This window comes from Oncorhynchus nerka, linkage group LG9b, assembly GCF_034236695.1.
Source record: "Oncorhynchus nerka isolate Pitt River linkage group LG9b, Oner_Uvic_2.0, whole genome shotgun sequence".
Lineage (NCBI taxonomy): Eukaryota > Metazoa > Chordata > Actinopteri > Salmoniformes > Salmonidae > Oncorhynchus > Oncorhynchus nerka.
The window spans coordinates 34,926,738-34,946,345 of NC_088424.1; the positions used below are offsets into that span (position 1 = coordinate 34,926,738).

Genomic DNA, 19,608 nt, shown 5'->3' on the forward strand with positions numbered 1-19,608 from the left:
AATAGTTATTTAGTTGTTCGAAATGTGGGAAACATTAACTTGCTTGACCATTCTGTAGGTCATGTAACTGTCTGTTACTGTACATGCAATATGCATTGCCGGACTTGAGGATAGAGGTCGCTATCCGGTTTTGTGATAAAAAACAAAGGTTTGGTTGAATGTATTATTCCACAATGTCTTCTTATTGTCTCTGCCTTTAGGCCAATATATCACGGTCGCACATGACATAACAGTTTATAGAGCAACGGAATAATCACGACACATAGGTTGTAATACGGCTTCTCCAGTGATTTTATCCACGCACCGCTACTGCTAGGCTAGGCTATGCATCGAGTCTCTAATGGTCATAAAAAAGCGTTAATGGTCCAATCAACAGTATAAGACACCAAGGCTATATAGGGGCTGTTAGTCCCAGATATTCCATGGTAAAATCATCTCCCCATATAATTAACTTTCAGCCATACATTTTCAGTTGGATTCAGAAACAGGAGTCATGGTCATCTTTACGCAAATTGGAGCATTCCTTCCATATGCGCTCTCCAAACGTCCGAAATTCAGTGATGAGGATCTCAGTCCTGCGTGTGCCCTTTGAATAGTTTGTGTGTGTGTCACGACTGCCCGGGTTCTCGCACTTCGACACCACTCAGGGCTCGCCCGTGGTTGACAGCGCGTGCTTCGCGCTGGACCCTCCTTCTCGTCTCCTCCTCTTTCCCTTCTCTCTCTCTCGCTTTCTCTCTCTTTTCCTTCTTTCCTCTACTCCGCTCATTCACGAGGGCTCGCTTACCAACTCTACACGAAACAGGGATGCAGCGAGCGCAAGGCGCAGCCTGAAAAATGGCACGAGTCTTCCCTGGGATCTATCCATCCCTTTTCATTTTCTCCCCCTTTCTTTTTCACGCGTTTGCGCCATGTAAAGGCTTACGGAATTACCCGGAGAATGAAGGTAAGAGAGTGGTTAACGATTTTTTTGGTTTTGACTCGGTGATTTGAACCGCGGGGGTTGTTGCGGTGGGTGGAAGGCGGGAGCCCCCGTTAGTCCACCGTGGACGTAACGGTATAGAGTCGCTTCGTTAAGTTCACTGACGGTGTGGTCGGTATGATTCATCCATAATGTCAGCTAGGGCACGGAAAGCGGTGTAGAAGCATGGGAAACTGTAGATTCTTCATGAAACACGACATTAAATTTGTATAGCATCGAGGCAATGCTTTTGGAGATATATGTGGAGGCAACATGGTATGCGCAGGAGAAATAAAGAAATGATTTAACTTCAGAAGCACAATTTATAGCTTTTCTTGTATTGGGCAATGGTTGAAGACACATTTCACCTTTAAGACACATTCAACTTGTATGGGTTTGATAATAATAATACTGATATTAGGCCTGATAATGATGGCACATTATTTTCAAGTAAGGGCTACTGGTCTACGCTACAGCAGTGTTTCAAATCAGGACTAAGCTAGCAATTACAGTAGATTTGTCACACATTGCTGCTGGGGCTCTCTCTTCGTTATTGTATTAACATTGATATGCCTACTCAGCTCAAAATTAGAGCGGACCATTTGCTGAGTAACTACTCCCCTCCTAACTACTTAAATGTAGATCCGCAAGCACAGGGTTTGAAGAGATTGTCATATGGGTGAAATTCTATAAGCACTGTCTTTGAGACATATTTGATCACTCTGTGGTTTGATCATGTAATGATGTTTATGCGTTATGTGTGCAGTTATTACTAATCAGTTATGAATTGACTGTCCAGTTGCTTGATACTTTCTTACAACTGTGTTATGACATAATCTGACTAATATTCGTAGTGAATACATTTTTGTGAAAGTTCTGAGTTTCGAAGCACTTCCCGAGCCTTCCTTTCTCCCGTTTAGTGGCGTGTCTGTGACTGGAGCAGCCGGTACTCCGTAAGGTGTTAGAACAAAGCTTTCGTATTGGACATGCGGAGCTATACGTCCTATTGACAAGCTCACCCCCCCTCTCACTCTCACCCCCCCCACACACACATCCACCCTGGTGGCCAGTGATGCCTCTTGTGTCAGCTGCTTTCATATGAATTTGGGGTTTTAACCCTATCCCAAATGTTAACCCTGTGTGTGTAATCCTGTGTGTGTAATCCCATGGATCCCATGATTCTGGAACAGAATGCGTGTTTGATCCCAGTCGTGCACACTGGATTTTTATTTGAGGTTATAACCCGATCCCAAACCTCAACCCTTAACGTAACCATTCGGAATGAGTACCTAAACTTAACCCATAATGTGGATGAAAGTCTAATTCTGCTGTGAGATCTTGTTGGTTGAACAGTGTCGTTGCAGTGAAGTGAAAGAGAATATCAGTTGTGTCTTTGATTGTATGTCACACACACACACACACACACACTGTGTAGTTCATACTGTACAGTCCCACTCAGGGGATAGGAAGGCAGCAGGCACCGGAAACAAAAGACACAGCTTGAGAAAAGACAACACAGTGTTAAAAAATTCATCAAATGACTTCTACGCATGATGAAACCTACTGGAAGCGAAGGAAACCCGTGCTGATTTAGATCAGGGTGGGAAACTCCAGTCCTCGACGGCCTGATTGGTGTCACACTTTCTCCATCTCTAGCAAACACAGCTAATTAATCAAATTGCATTCGAAACTGAAGATCATGATTAGGTGATTATTGGAGTCAGGCGTGTTAGCTGGGGGCAAAACTGTGACACCAATCAGGCCCTCGAGGACTGGAATTGCCCACCCCTGATTTAGATTTGTGCGTGTGTGTGTGTGTGTGTGTGTGTGTGTGTGTGTGTGTGTTGTTCTGTCCTGTATTATCTTGATGATTCGAAGACTGAAGTGAGAAGGCAGGTCATAGGCCGTAGGTGAAGCAACACTGACAGTCCGTTAATGTCAGTATCCTGCTGTCACCCTCTCATCCTCCGACTAGTGGTCTAATTTGCAACTCCAAGTACACATTGTGTGCGAGTGTGTGTGTGCTGCTTTCTGTAGACAGTATAATCCAATGAAACCTGTTTTCAGAGCCAAAGTACTTTCTGCTTTGTCTTTCCTTGCGGCAAATAAAACTCTCTCTCTCTCTCTCTCTCTCTCTCTCTCTCTCTCTCTCTCTCTCTCTCCCTTTCTCACCCTTGTTATTTTTCCCTCTCTATCATTCTTGGCTCTCGTGCTGTGATTGCTCACTGAGCAATTGCTCTGTGTGTGTGTGTGTGTAGTTCTGAAAATGTGTTTGTGTTATTGTAAGCTCCTGCTGAGGCTAATAGAGGTGAATATGAATGTGATGACATGTGATTAGTGGTTTGATTTGGACTGAGGGGAAATCCTCCAGGCCACTACAGTGAGAGTGACAGAGAGACCTAAAATATATTTATGTTTATTTATTTTAATTTTTTACTTTATTTTTTTGCAAATTATTACAACACTAGAGCATTGGGCCAGTAACCGAAAGGTTGCTGGATCGAATCCACGAGCTGACAAGGTAAAAATATGTCATTCTGCCCATGAGCAAGGCAGTTAACCCACTGTTCCCCGGGCACCCGAAGACGGGGATGTCAAATATGGCCCCTGCACCTCTCTGATTCAGAGGGGTTGGTTAAGTGCAGAAGACGCATTTCAGTTGAATGCATCCAGTTGTACAACTGACTAGGTATCCCCCTATCCCTTTTCCCTAGACATAATATGACATTTGTGTATAATGAACTGTGTATGATGTTTATTTTTTATTGTTTAGTATCTAATTTCACTCGCTTTGGCAATGTAAACATATGTTTCACATTGACAATAAAGCCCCTGAAATTTTGAGAGAGAGAGAGAGAGAGAGAGAGAGAGAGAGAGAGAGAGAGAGAGAGAGAGAGAGAGAGAGAGAGAGAGAGAGAGAGAGAGAGAGAGAGAGAGAGAGAGAGAGAGAGAGAGAGAGAGAGAGAGAGAGAGAGAGAGAGAGAGAGAGAGAGAGAGAGAGAGAGAGAGAGAGAGAGAGAGAGAGAGAGAGAGAGAGAGAGAGAGAGAGAGAGAGAGAGAGAGAGAGAGAGAGAGAGAGAGAGAGAGAGAGAGAAAAAAGGTGTAGTGACCATGTCAAGCAGCAGATGGTGCTTCAACTCACTGTCATTCCCAGCTCTGAGGGGAGACTCACACAGGGCGCTCCATGGGCCGGTTGAGCAGTACACAACGTTTTGGAAATATTCAGATAGAAATATACTATGTAGAACAAACATGCCTCTCTGACATGTGCAATAAGAAACCACATGTTCTCTGTTCATGGCATTTCTGTCTGCAGCATTCAACAACGTTTAGCTGCTGAACGTGGCCCTGTTGACTATGATTTCAGGGTCAAATTCACTAGGAACCAAACAGAAGCAAACAGGGAGCGACGACCTGAACTTGTCCAATGAGAAATGCTTGTTTTTGTTTTCTGTTGCCCAAAACATTTCTATGGATTATGCAATAATGAATATGGCCCACGTGTTAACGAAGCATACCGTGAATTATGCTTAGTTATGCTGTTTGTATATTTCATTTAACACCAGCAGAATGTACACCAGGATGATTTGAACTTTGACCAAGCACCAAAACGGCCTGCACTACATAGATTAATGGTTTAGTTCTGCTAGCTTGAACTCCCAGTCTGTTTAGTGTGCTTCACTGGTTTTAAATGATACCCCCCAGACACATACAAACACACATGAACACGCAAATGCACACACACACGCACATTCCCACAAGTAATCACCAGTATGCTTATTAGTGCCGATGCAAGCATATGAAAAACAAACACTTGTACACACACGCACACTCCTCAGGTTCCTGGGAAACCGTATTCATGAGGGCAGAGGTCGTCTGTGGTTTAATTGCTTTAATCTGTAATAGTTGTAGTTATTGGCAGGTCTCCCTTCCTTGTAACAACCGTGCCCTTGGACAGATGAGGACATTGATCTTCTCTCTTCCCTTTTCTCTGTCTTGATCTTCCTAATTCTACCCTCATTCTCTATCTTCTTCTTCCATGTCTTCCTCTGTTTCATTCCCCCATTCTCTCCCAGCTCTCTCTCCCATTCATTTTTACCATACCTCTCTTCTTTCTCTCTCAACTAATTTTCCCTCTTTCCAACCTTTTCTCACTCTCTCTTTTTCCATCCTTCTCTCTCCCTCCTCTCTCTCTACTGCAACTGACCTGTCCCTCTATTAGCTGTATTACAGTTTATTAGGAGCCTTGAGCTTCAGGAAGGCTGCGGTAATGATATGTAGCCACATAGAGCTTACAGGTCTCACACACACACACACACACACACACACACACACACAAACGCACACAGCTTCCCTGGCCTGACTGTTAGACGTTTTGCTCCGTTTCCCTCGTCTGGTACACCCTCTCACTAGAGGTCTTCCCGAGTGCAAAAACTTTGACCCATTTCGAAATGGACCCGGGGCTTTCCTCCATAATATTTATAGAGACCCAGTCCGAACGGACCCAATGACAACCAGATCCGGCCCTGTATAGACCCGGGCCTGTCCAGATCCAGTCTGATCCAATCCAAGTGAGGGAAGAAGCAGATTTCTTTTATACGTTATTCACTGAAGCTGTTATTGCACACACTGAAGGTGAGAGGAATGAACGTGCTAGTAGCAGGCGGGGGAGGGACCATGCTGTGTGTTTGTGACTGTATGTGGCTGAGTAGGGTGATGAGGAGAGAGAGAGAGACAGCAGCAACCAAGTTGACTCGCACTAGTTACTAACTTCTAGCTGCCAAAGCTAGGTTATTTATCACCTAATCGGATTACATAGTACCTGTTTTGACTAGCTAGTTAGAGAAGCTAGCTAGTTAACATAGCTAGTTAGCTACCTAGCTGGGTTGGCTAATATAGGCTACATAGGCTGCAGTTACAACAACAACTCTATTCAAAGTGTTAAGTAGCAGCCTACTTGTTGGTTCTTTGTTTTTGTAGCCTGTCCTTCTCATTACATTTTTAATTCCATCATTTTAATTCCATCTTCCATTGATCTCCTAACTTGCTTGCCATGGCAAGAGATAAGAATGGTGCCGGAGGGAATGGCTGCCATTTTACGGGCTCCTAGCCAATTGTGTTAATTTGTTGGGGTTTTTCTGCGATGTTTGTAACTCATTTTGTGCATAATGTTTCTGCTACCATTTCTTATGACCGAAAAGAGTTTCTGGATATCAGAACAGCGATTACTCACCTCGAAATGGACGAAGATGATGTGAAGGATTTACTGCTGCTCCCGGACCAGGCCCAAAACCCTGTCGTTCTCATGAAGAGGAGACACCCATTGAGGGGAGGCAGATCCGGGAGCCTTGTCAGAATTTGTTGGCATGTGGGTAACCCACCTCTACCATATGTCCTATTGGCCAACGTGCAATCATTGGAGAATAAATTGGATGAGCTCCATTCAAGACTATCCAACCAACCGGACATAATTGTAATATCTTATGTTTCACCGAGTCGTGGCTGAACGACGACATGGATAATATACAGTTGGCTGGGTTTTCCGTGCTTCGACAAGACAGAACACCTACATCCAGTAAGACAAGGGGTGGTGGTCTGTGTCTTTTTTGTCAGTAACAGCTTGTGCATGAAATCTAATATAAAAAAGTATTGTTTTTTCTCGCCTGATGTAGAGTACCTCATGATAAGCTGTAGACCATACTATTTACCAAGAGTGTTTTCCTCTATATTTTTCATAGCTGTCTATTTATCACCACAAACCGATGCTGGCACTAAGACCGCACTAAACGAGCTGTATAAGGCCATAAGCAAACTAGAAAATGCTCATCCAGAGGCGGCACTCCTAGTGGCCGGGGACTTTAATGCAGTAAAACTTAAATGTGTTTTACCTCATTTCTACCAGCATGTCACATGTGCAACCAGAGGAAAAAAACTCGAGACCAACTTTACTCCACACACAGAAATGTGTACAAAGCTCTCACCCGCCCTCCATTTGGCAAATCAGACCATAATTCCACCATCCTGATTCCTCCTTACAAGCAAAAACTAAAGGAGGAAGTACCAGTGACTCGCTCAATACGGAAGTGGTCAGATGTCAGACTCTTAACCCTAACGCTTATAAGAAATCCCACTATGCCCTCCGACGAACCATCAAACAGGCAAAGCGTCAAGACAGGTTTAAAATGTTATCCTACTACACCGGTTCTGATGCTCGTCGGATGTGGCAGGGCTGGCAAACTATTGCGGACTACAAAGGGAAGCCCAGCCACAAGCTACCTAGTGACACATGCCTACCATTCTAGCTAAATGACTTCTATGCTTTCTTCAAGGCAAGCAACACATTAGCGTGCATGAGAACACAAACCGTTTCGGACAACTGTGTGATCACGCTATCCGTGGCAGATGTGAGTAAGACCTTTAAACAGGTCAAAATTCACAAGGCTGCAGGGCAAGATGGATTACAGAGCATGCTCTGACCAGCGGGCAAGTGTCTTCACAGACATTTTCAACCTGTCCCTGACCGAGTCTGTAATACCTACATGCTTCAAGCAGACCACCCATAGTCCCTGTGCCCAAGAACACCAAGGTAACCTGCCTAAATGACTACCGACCCGTAGCACTAATATCTGTAGCTATGAAGTGCTTTGAAAGGCTGGTGATGGCTCACATCAACACGGTCATCCCAGAAACCCTAGACCAACTTCAATTCGCATAGCGCCCGAACAGATCCACAGATGACGCAATCTTTATTGCCCTCCACACTGCCCTTTCCCAGCTGGACAAAATTAACCCATACATTATAATGCTTTTCATTGACTTCAGCTCAGCATTCATCACCATAGTGCCCTCAAAGCTTATCACTAAGCCAAGGACCCTGGGAATAAACACCTTCCTCTGCAACTGGATCCTGGACTTCTTGATGGGCCTCCCCCAGGTGGTAAGGGTAGGCAACAACACATCTGCCACACTGACCCTCAACACGAGCGCCCCTCAGGGGTGCATGCTTAGTCCCTTCTTGTACTCCCTGTTCACCCATGACTTTGTGGTCGGGCATGACTCCAACACCATCATTAAGTTTGCCGACGACACGATGATGGGTAGGCCTGATCACCGACAACGATGACACAGCTTATAGGGAGGAGGTCAGAGACCTGGCAGTGTGGTGCCATTACAACAACCTCTCCCTCAACGTGATCAAGACAAAGGAGCTGATCGTGGACTACAGGAAAGGGAGGGCATAGCATGTACCCATTCACAGGGCTGTAGTGGAGCAGGTAGAGAGCTTTAAGTTCCTTGGTGTCCACATCACCAAGGTCCAAACACAACAAGACAGTTGTGAAGAGGGCACAACAATGCCTATTCTCCTTCAGGAGACTGAAAAGTATTGGCATGGGTCCTCAGATCCTCAAAAAAGTTTTACAGCTGCACTATCTAGTGCATTGTGACTGGTTGCAAAAAGCTCCTGAACCTCTACGGGATCGGTCCCCTCCCGCGGGACGGTTGAGCTGACGTGCGCTAATGTGATTAGTGTGGACGGACCACTAGAGAGCAGGCTGGGCTCATGGATAGTTGCCCAACAGAGCCTGGGAGACAAGGTAACCAGAGTCAATTAAGCACAGCTGACGGTACTAATGAGATACTCTCCTTCCCCTATAAAAGAGAGAATGGAACCAGAAGAGAAGAGGAAACTATCTCTGGAAGATGGCCACCGAGAGAGAGAAGCTGTGCTGAAAGAACCACTAAGACGGTGACAAAACCGTGATTTATGTTTGTTATAGTTTAAAGATTATCCTATTGTGTTCTTGTTTCATCTGGAGAAGAAGATGTGTGTTTTTCCTTGGAAGATTTTTCATTGATTATGTTTGAATGTTTTTGTTGACAAAATACTCTCAATAGAGAACCGTGTTCAATCAGAAAAACCTTTTTTCCTGACTCGTTTATTCCACCTTCCCGCTTTAGAGTGACGCCTAATTACTTGGTACGCTCACATTGGTGGAGGATACGGGCATTAGGTGGACGAGTGACACAAGGATAAGTGAGTAAATCAAGATTCTTCCAGTAGACCCGGAGGAACCATTCAAGAACAATGGATAACGCCCTACTACAACAATTGATCACGGCACAGCGGACAACCATAGAACTCCTGCAACAACAGCTGAACCGACTAGAAGAACCTAGAGTTAAGCCAAGAGCGGCTGCTCACGCCATCTTACCTCGTCTCTCCAAGGAGGATGATATTGAGGCCTTCCTCATGACCTTCGAAAGGACGGCCACCTTGGAAGAGTGGCCGCCCACAGAATGGGCGAGCGCATTAGCCCCTCTTTTGACCGGGGTGGCTCAGGAAGCCTATTTTGACCTGGATTCCCACGAAGCTGCGGACTATGGGCGACTAAAAACCGAGATCCTGTCCCGGTACCAGCTGACTGCCAGAGATAGGGCTGTAAAGTTCCATCAATGGACCTATACAGCTGATCAACCCGTCCGTGCCCAGATCTTCGCCTTAATACGACTGACGAAACAGTGGCTAGAACCTGGAAAGGGAGTAGGACATGTGATAGAGACTCGTTGTGGACAAGATATTGAGAGAATTACCCAGTGACTTAAAAAGGGTTGTGGGGCAAGCCAACCCGTTGTCAGCCGACGACATAGCCCAGGCGGTGGAAACATATCGGTCTACAGGGGAGTTGTTAAAAAGTGACAAGGAGGAACGGAAGGAGTCGTGCAATCCCGTACCACGACTCACCCCGCGCGCTCGCCACCGAAACGTCCAAGCCCCTCCCGGAGGTGGGAGAAGTCAGCCACCACACAGCAGGGTCGGTGTTATAAATGTCAGTCTCCCAACCATTATGCCCCACAATGTCCTAGCAAGGATGAGCCCATGGTCACGGAGTCATCACTGCCTACCCCCACACATCCCGTTTTGAGGGGGCAGGATCAACACTGTTGGTTAGCAGAGATAGCCCCAGCATCAGAGATTCCGGTGCAAGTCGAAGGACAAGATGTGGTAGCTATTCTCGACTCGGGAAGTATGGTTACGTTAGTAGAGGAGCGGATGGTGACCTCCGCAACACTGCTACCAGACAAAGTAGCCGTATCCTGTATCCATGGAGACACCCACTATTACCCCACTGTGAATCTGCCTATTCTCACTCCAAAAGGAAGGTGTACAGTCAGGGCCGGGAAAGTGCCGCAGCTGAAGGTGCCATTATTGATCGGGAGAGACTGTCCCTTATATAAGGAGCTTCGGCAGATGACGTTATGCACGGGAAGAAGGGGGACAGGAAAGAAGAGAAAATCCAAGCCCGAGGTAGTAGTCCTACAAGGAGACGTAGCCGCGTCCTCGTCCTCTGCAGCAGAGGAAGAAATAGCGACCCAACGTTTACGACAGATATTCCAAGAAACCACCGATGAAGACACATGTGAAGGGCTATACACAACGCAGGAAGGAAGGAGCAACCAGGCGTTAAGGGATATATTTGAAGCTCCATCCGAGGAGGGAACCTGGAAGGGATTCTCCTCGGTCACCCCTGATGGGGATGTGGAACAACCTCCACATCCCTCTACCGAGGTCGACCTGCCCCAGGAATTAAAGGGACAGTTCGGCACCTCGCAGCATAGAGACCCAGACCTAAGGGAGGCCATGAGGAAGGTGAAGGTGATCGACGGGAGGAACGTCGATGGATCAGGTGAGCCCCTCTTCCTTACTATGCAATCAGGCGGGGTCTCTTATACTGGGTCGTACGACGAAGGGGGAAAACCAGGAATTACTAATGGTGCCTAGGCCATACAGAGATACAGTTCTACAGTTAGCCCATTCCCACGTCCTAGGAGGACACCTGGCACGAGACAAGACTATTGACAGAATCATGCAGAGATTCTATTGGCCCCGGGTCACCCGGGATGTGGCCAGGTATTGTAGGACGTGTGATCAATGTCAACGTACAGCCCCACGGCCACACCTACGTAACCCTTTGATTCCTCTCCCCATCATAGAGACTCCCTTTGAACGCATAGCTATGGACCTCGTAGGACCCCTCCCAAAATCCGCCAGAGGACACGAGTACATCCTAGTGGTTATAGATTACGCTACCAAGTTCCCGGAGGCCATACCCCTGCGTAACATGTCGTCAAAGGGAATTGCCAAGGAGTTATTCCTGATGTTCTCTCGTGTGGGCCTCCCCAAGACTATCTTGACTGATCAAGGAACCCCGTTCATGTCCCGGTTGATGAAGGACTTGTGTCGGTTATATCAGGTTCAACAGATACGTACAAGCATATTCCACCCTCAAACAGACGGGTTGTGTGAACGCTGAACAAAACGATAAAAAGCATGTTGAGAAGGGTGGTGTCCCGAGATGGGAAAAACTGGGACATGCTTCTCCCACACTTAATGTTTGCCCTGCGAGAAGTACCCCAGGCATCCACTGGATTCTCTCCGTTTGAATTGCTCTATGGCAGACCCTGTCGAGGAATCCTCGACTTAGCCAAGGAGACCTGGGAGACCCAACCATGCCCCTTTCGATCCACAATAGAACACGTTACCCTGATGAGAGACCGCCTGTCAGCAGTGTGGCCCATAGTCAAGGAGCATATGGAGAAGGCCCAAAGGACCCAAGGCCGGGCCTATGATAAGTCTGCGACCCCCGTGAGTTCACCGTGGGAGAGAAAGTGATGGTGCTTGTGCCCACGGCCGAACATCGCTTGCTGGCGCAGTGGAGGGGGCCCTACGAGGTAATGAAAAGGGTCTCACCGGTCAATTACCTCATCAAGCAACCTGACAGGAGGAAGAAGGTCCAAATCTATCACATAAACCTGCTGAAGACATACCATGGACGAGAGGAGGAGGTGGCTTTGATGGCCCTGGAGGGCAAAGGAAAAGAGGAGGCTCTACCACAGGTGCGCCGTGGCCAAACTCTCCTACCGGAGCAGTCAAGACAGCTAGACAAGCTGATTATGAACTTCGGTCGAATATTCTCTCCATTCCCAGGACAAACAGATGTCCTGTTCCACCATATCCACACTGAACCCGGCAAGAAGGTGCATATCCGCCTTACAGGATTCCTGAGGCTCGCAGAGTCATCGCTAAGAAAGAGGTGAGGGAGATGTTGAGGATGGGCGTGATCGAGCCCTCGACGAGTGAGTGGTCCAGTCCCATAGTCCTGGTCCCCAAATCCGATGGTAGTATGAGACTCTGCAACGACTTTAGGGGCGTGAATGCCATCTCTACATTCGATGCGTATCCCATGCCCCGCGTGGATGAACTCTTGGAGCGCTTAGGAAAGGCCAAGTTCATCACTACCCTGGATTTGACGAAGGGATATTGGCAAGTGCCGGTGGCTCCGGAGGATCGCCCAAAGACTGCCTTCGCCACTCCAGAGGGGCTTTTCCAGTATGTGAGGATGCCCTTCGGACTGCACGGTGCCGCTGCAACCTTCCAACGCCTCATGGATGCCATTCTACGGCCCCATCAAGAGTATGCAGCGGCGTACATAGACGATGTGGTCATCCACAGCGAGGACTGGGATAGTCACCTCCTGCGATTACGGGCGGTGCTCGTGAGTTTGGAAGCCACAGGGTTGACAGCCAATCCAAATAAATGCTGCCTGGGTTTGTCCGAAGCGGAATACCTGGGGTACACCGTGGGGAATGGGAAAATACGCCCACAGGCAGAGAAGACCAGGGCAATTCGTGACTGGCCTCGACCCCGGACCAAGCGAGACGTTCGGGCCTTCTTAGGGATAACAGGATATTATCGCCGTTTTATCCCGGGATATGCAACCATTGCCAACCCCCTCACAAACCTCATCAGGAAAAACCTGCCAAACCAGGTAGAGTGGAAAGACGAGACGGAAGAGGCCTTTCAATTGTTAAAAGATGGCCTGTGTTCTGATCCCGTTCTACAGGCTCCGGACTTCTCACAAGAGTTCATTGTGCAGGTCGACGCCTCGGATACAGGGCTCGGGGCCGTACTAGCTCAGGGTAAAGGTGAAGCAGAGAAGCCGATTCTCTTCATTAGTAGGAAACTCAGCGATCGGGAACAGAGGTATGCGACCGTAGAGAAAGAGGCCTTAGCCATCAAGTGGGCCCTCGATTATCTCCGGTACTACCTACTGGGTCGGAGGTTTGCATTAGTTACTGACCATGCGCCCCTCACGTGGATGGCTGGTAAGAGAAACAATAACAACAGAATAGCCAGATGGTTTTTGTCTTTACAACCATTCTCTTTCCATGTCATCCACAGGGCCGGATCGAGGAACGGGAATGCAGACGCGCTGTCCCGACGCGACCAAGACGGTGCGTCTGGCGCCCGACCCTCCGGTTCGGTCCTGGGGGGGAAGGTATGTGGACGGACCACTAGAGAGCAGGCTGGGCTCATGGATAGTTGCCCAACAGAGCCTGGGAGACAAGGTAACCAGAGTCAATTAAGCACAGCTGACGGTACTAATGAGATACTCTCCTTCCCCTATAAAAGAGAGAATGGAACCAGAAGAGAAGAGGAAACTATCTCTGGAAGATGGCCACCGAGAGAGAGAAGCTGTGCTGAAAGAACCACTAAGACGGTGACAAAACCGTGATTTATGTTTGTTATAGTTTAAAGATTATCCTATTGTGTTCTTGTTTCATCTGGAGAAGAAGATGTGTGTTTTTCCTTGGAAGATTTTTCATTGATTATGTTTGAATGTTTTTGTTGACAAAATACTCTCAATAGAGAACCGTGTTCAATCAGAAAAACCTTTTTTCCTGACTCGTTTATTCCACCTTCCCGCTTTAGAGTGACGCCTAATTACTTGGTACGCTCACATTAGCATGAAGTTGTAATTAACAAGAACATTTCCCAGGACATCGACATATCTGATATGGGCAGAAAGCTTAAATTACAGTGAAATAATAACATGCTATTATTTGAGGGGAGTTCACAGTTATGAACATGAAATTGTAATAATAAACTAAGTAGGCACATTTGGGCAGACTTGTTGATACAACATTTAGAACAGAAATACAATGGTTCATTGGATCAATCTAACACTTTGCACATAAACCACTGCCATCAAAATCTATATTGCACCTAAGCTTGAATAATACATTGTGGCCTTTCTCTTGCATTTCAAATATGATGAAAAAAATGTATTAAAAAAAACGCATGTTTTTTTCTATGTATTATCTTTTACGAGATCTAATGTGTTATATTCTCCTACATACATTTCACATTTCCACAATATGCATATCCTTGCTTCAGGTCCTGAGCTACAGGCAGTTAGATTTGGGTATATCATTTTCAGCGAAAATTGAAAGAAAGGGTCCGATCTTTAAAGCTATAAGACTGCCGAACAGTTAATCAAATGGCTACCCGGACTTTGAATGATCAGTTCAAACACACGCATCTTCAATTCACATCCCCATATCCCTCTTCTTCTCCTCTATTTTCCTTTGTCCACTTCTTCCACCCGCACTTTTCTTCTTTCTAGCACTCTCTTTTCTCCACTTCTATTCCTCCCATCTCTCTCCATTTGCCCCTTTCTTCATTGCTGGCCTTTTATTTGTCTTAATTGAAGTGGCCTGTTTGATGCCTACTTTCCTCCATCCCTCCAACCCCCCACTCTTTTCTCTTCTTTCCTCCAGTAGTGTGTAGTGTGAAGGGTGCCCAATGCTGTGGGTCTGAATGGCAGTAGTAGTGGGACTGTAAACCAACACCGTGGGACTGATTTGGTTTGGCTTCTATGGGATTTTAGGCTCAGGCTTTTATTGCCAATGCCCTCTCCTCTTCACCCACCCTCATTTTCATCAATGGTTACCCTTTCACCTGCTCTTTCTTTCTTTCTTTCTTTCTTTCTTTCTTTCTTTCTTTCTTTCTTTCTTTCTTTCTTTCTTTCTTTCTTTCTTTCTTTCTTTCTTTCTTTCTTTCTTTCTTTCTTTCTTTCTTTCTTTCTTTCTCTCTCAGGCTCTCTCTCGTTCGTTTACCCCTTAAACATCTTTGATTCTCCTTCTCTCTCTTCTTTCTCTCCTTTTTCTCCCTTCTCTCACTCTCTCCTTCCCTCTCCTCCCCCTTCCCTTTCTCAACCGGTAGTCATGCTCATTATGAGTTCAAGGTGTTCATGTCTGTGACTGTGGCTATGCCATTAGAGCTGCTAGTCAGCCAGTCAATCAATCAGTCAGCCAGTCAGTTGGTCGGTCAGCCGCTGAGTCAGCCAGTCAGTTGGTCAGCCAGCCAGTCAGTCAGTCGGTCAGTTGGTCAGCCAGCCAGTCAGTCTGTTAGTCAGTCAGTCGGTCAGTCAGCCACTCAGTTGGTCAGCCAGTCAGTCTGTCAGTCAATCAGTATGTGAAGTGGTGAGAACCTGTCCTAGTTTAAATTGGGATTCTCCATAGGTATCTAGATCTGTCTCTTTCCCACTATCTCCTATTTGACACATTCATCCTCCACTCCCACTGTGTAGCCGTCCGCCTGTTCGCAACTCACTATTCTTGCCCAATTTACCTTCCTGTGACCACTGTCTGTGTGATAGCTCTGAGACAGTGTGTGTGTGTGTGTGTGTGTGTGTCAGGGTTCCATTGGGGTCTGTCTTGAGTTGACCTTTCTCTGCACTCTGTTGGTTTTCCAGACGTTCCGTCTGAGAGTGCTTGTTCCCCATAGATAGTCTGACACACACATGCACACTGTAAAAACATTGCTATAAGAATGTATTAAATCTATTATATCTTTGAAGAACGAACAGTTCTAGTTCTATATCTTTACTTTGTGAATGGGTCTGTGCGTCAGACAGTGTGTTTGTGCCGGCATTGTGTCTTTGTACTGTATGTGTGCATCAATAGCGGTCGGTGCCGTTTAAGATTAGGGAGGACGATGTCTTTTTTTTAATGAGCTTGGCATTTCTTCTATTACAGCATATTGGATGACTGTCATTTATATTCCATTCAACCAGCTCAATGTAACATGTTTAAATGTATTTCCAATCATCCCGCGGAGGGCAGAGAGGGAGGTGAGCATCTGATTCAGCTCCAGCAGGGGAATCAGATGGCTGCTGAGCATGTGCTTACCTTACGGACTGTAGCAGCTTCCAGTGGATGGAATGAGCCCGTGCTCAGTACGTTATTTAGAAGAGGTCTGCGCAAGGAGGTCCAAGCGCAACTGGCCTGCCGAGATGACAACCTCACCCTGGACGCATTCATTGTGATGGACATCCGTCTGGATAACCTCTGGTAGCGTCGGCATCTACATCACCTCTCTCCCTCCTTCGGCAAGTGTTCAGGATCAGAGCCTGAACCCATGGAGGTAGGGGTCACACGCCTTCCCGCGGAGGAATGATGCAGACGGATGCAGCTGGCGCTCTGTCTGTATTGTAGCCAGGGAGGGCACAAGCGCCAGCATTGTCCATTACTTCAGAATCCGGGATCCATTAGAGCAGAGGGACGGTCACGTGATGTTACATCCTCTAGACCAGAAGTGAGTATTCCATTTACTGCTCTTCCTGTTACTCTTTTTAGTTCCCATCACTCTGGCTGACTGTCCCTCATGCCATGTGTCTACAACTTTAGTGGATTCTGGCGCCGCGGGGAACATTATGGAACAGACCCTTGCCTCCTCTCTCAATATTACCACCTACCCACTCTCCTCTCCTTTTCCGGTTCAAGGTCTTGACAATCGGCCTCTAGGATCTGGAACCATCACAAGCATCACCCAACCACTCACCATGGTGCCCAATCACCAGAAAAAACATCCCCTTCTTCATCACCAGTGCACCAGTTCACAAGATCATCCTTGGCTTCAGCGCCATAACCCTACCATCTCATGGTTGAGTATGGGACCATGCCATTTACGTTTTTTTCCGGTGCTACACCACTGCGCAGACTCATCTACCCTCTGTCAGAGGCTGAGACCCAGGCCATGGAGGACTACATTCAAGAGGCACTCCAACAGGGTTTCATCCGCAGGTCCACGTCCCCTGGGTCAGTTGGTTTCTTCTTCGTGGCCAAAAAGGAGGGAGGATTACGCCCTTGTATCGATTACCGTGGACTGAATGACATCACCATGAACTATTGGTAACCTCTCCCGCTGGTGCCGTCAGCCATCGAGCAGCTCCACGGGCCCCAGTTCTTCACCAAACTGGACCTGCAGAGTGCCTAGAATCTTATTCGCTTCCGGGAGTGGGATGAGTGGAAGACGGCATTTAGCACGATATCTGGTCATTACGAGTACTTGGTTATGCTCTTTGTCTTAGCCAATGCTCCGTCAGTGTTCCAGGCATTCGTCAACGAGGTGTTCAGGGACATGCTTGGATGTCAGGTGATTGTGTACATCGATGACATCCTGATCTTCTCAACCAACCTGGAGGATCACATCACTCACGTTCGAGCAGTCCTGGAACGCCTCTTGTCTGTTCGTCAAGGCGGAGAAGTGGCAATTCCACCAGCGGGCTGTCTCCTTCTTGGGCTACCAAATCAGCCCTCAGTGAGTGAGGATGGAGGACAAGAAGGTAGATGCAGTAAGGTCATGGCCAGTCCCAACCACCATCAAGGGGTTTGCCAACTTTTACCTTTTAACTTCAGCGCCGTCGGTGCCCCTCTCACCTCCCTCCTCAAGGGTGGGACTCGTAGGTTGGTTTGGTCTCCAGCAGCCGACGAGCCCTTTCGTCTCCTCAAGGGGTGTTTCACCTCCGCCCCCTTGCTAAACACCCAGATCCCACGCTACCTTTTGTAGTTGAGGTAGAAGCATTGGAGGTGGGTGTGGGGGCAGTTTTGTCACAAAGATAGAGAGACCCACTAAAATTGTATCCTTGTGCTTTCTTCTCCAAGGAAATTGTCCCCCGCAGAGAGGAATTACGACGTCGGCGATTGGGAGCTCTTGGCGGTGAAGTTGGCATTAGAGGAGTGGAGACACTGGCTGGTGAGTGCCAAGGAACCATTCATCATCCTCACCAACCATCGGAACCTTGAGTACATACGGACAGCGAGGAGACTGAGTCCGCGCCAAGCCAGGTGGGCCCTCTTCTTCGCCAGGTTCGACTTTACGCTGAGGTATCGCCCAGGTATTAAGAACATCAAGGCCGATACCCTGTCCCGTATCTACGATCCGGGAGAGGCTCCTGTCCAGAGTGCATCCTCCCGAGTTGTGGGTCCAGTGGTTTGGAACGTAGATGTGGACATCCGCCAGGCTCTAGAGAGCCCGTACCCCGGAATTGTCCTCCCGCATGCATCTACGTTCCCACAGGAATAAGTATTGGCTGCTGACCTGGGCACACACTGCTGTCGTCAATGGACATCCAGGTATTTCTCGCACCATCCATTCCATCACTAAGAAATACTGGTGGCCCACCTTGGTGCAGGATGTTAAGCGGTATGTCAACTCCTGTTCCGTGTGTGCTTAAACCAAGTCCCCCCGGAATGCTCCTGCAGGGAAGAGCCTGCCGCTTCCTGTGCCTCAACAACCTTGGTCCCACCTATCCATTGACTTTGTTACTGATCTTCTCCCTTCTGATGGTTTCAGAAGGTAGTGGATAGATTCTTCAAGTCATGTCGATTAATCCCTCTTCCTGGTCTTCCCACTGCTTGCCAGGTTGTTGAGGCACTCTTCCAGCAGGTCTCCCGACATTATGGCCTTCTGGAGGACATTGTCTTGGACCGTGGCCCCGATTTCACATCCCGAGTATGGAGGGCCTTCTTGGAAAAGCTCAAGGTCACTGTTAGCCTCACACCCGGGTATCGGCCTCAGTCTAACGGGCAGGTTAGACAAACCTTGGCATTACAATGGCCTTACTGAAGAACTCAGTGACTTTCAATGTGGCACCGTCATAGGATGCCAACTTTCCAACAAGTCAGTTTGTCAAATTTCTGCCCTGCTAGAGCTGCCCCGGTCAACTGTAAGTGCTGTTATTGTGAAGTGGAAACATCTAGGAGCAACAACGTCTCAGCCGTGAAGTGGTAGGCCAAACAAGCTCACAGAATAGGACCGCTGAGTGCTGAAGTGAGTAGCGCAGTTGCAAACTGTCTCTGGAAGCAGTGTCAGAACAAGAACTGTTCACCGGGAGCGTCATGAAATGGATTTCCATGGCCGAGCAGCCCCACACAAGGCTAAGATCACCATGCGCAACGCCAAGTGTCGGCTGGAGCGAGTGGTGTAAAGCTTGCCACCATTTGACTCCGGAGCAGTGGAAATGCATTCTCTGGAGGGGTGAATTAAGCTTCACTACCTGGCAGTAAGACGGAGAATCTCGGTTTGGTGGATGCCAGGAGAACACTACATGCTCGGATGCATAGTGCCAACTGTACATTTTGGTGTAGGATCAATGAATGGATGAATTGGAACGCTGACCGTGAGCTTGGACTAAAACCAAAAGTTTACCTTGACTTGGAAGAGTTGAAGTGTTGGATATCCATAGCCAGCAGGCATTCCTCTCTGTTTGAGTCAGGTGGTAGAGTAGGCTAAATTAGCTGTATTAGCTAGCTAAGTAAGTAAAAGTGTGTGTGTGGCGTCAGTATGCATTTGAGTGCATGTTATGTGTGTGTGTGTGTGTGTGTGTTGGGGTGTCAGTTTTGGTATGTGTGAGTGTGTGGGTAGTGTCCAATGTGTGTGTGTAACGGATGTGAAACGGCTAGCTAGTTAGCAGTGGTGCGCGCTAAATAGCGTTTCAGTCGGTGAAGTCACTTGCTCTGGGACC

The 19,608-nt window shown here is 47.5% G+C and overlaps 1 protein-coding gene across 2 annotated transcripts in view; it reads left to right on the forward strand.

Moving 5' to 3' along the window:
- The first annotated feature begins 619 nt into the window (after positions 1-619).
- Positions 620-19,608, forward strand: part of LOC115114713 (ephrin type-A receptor 3-like) — a 229,942-nt gene continuing 210,953 nt past the window's right edge. For both annotated transcript variants that reach the window (XM_029643184.2, XM_029643185.2), the window contains exon 1: positions 620-943. In XM_029643184.2, the coding sequence (XP_029499044.2) occupies positions 835-943 (109 nt within the window). In that variant the 5' untranslated portion in view covers positions 620-834. The remainder of the gene's footprint in view (positions 944-19,608) is intronic.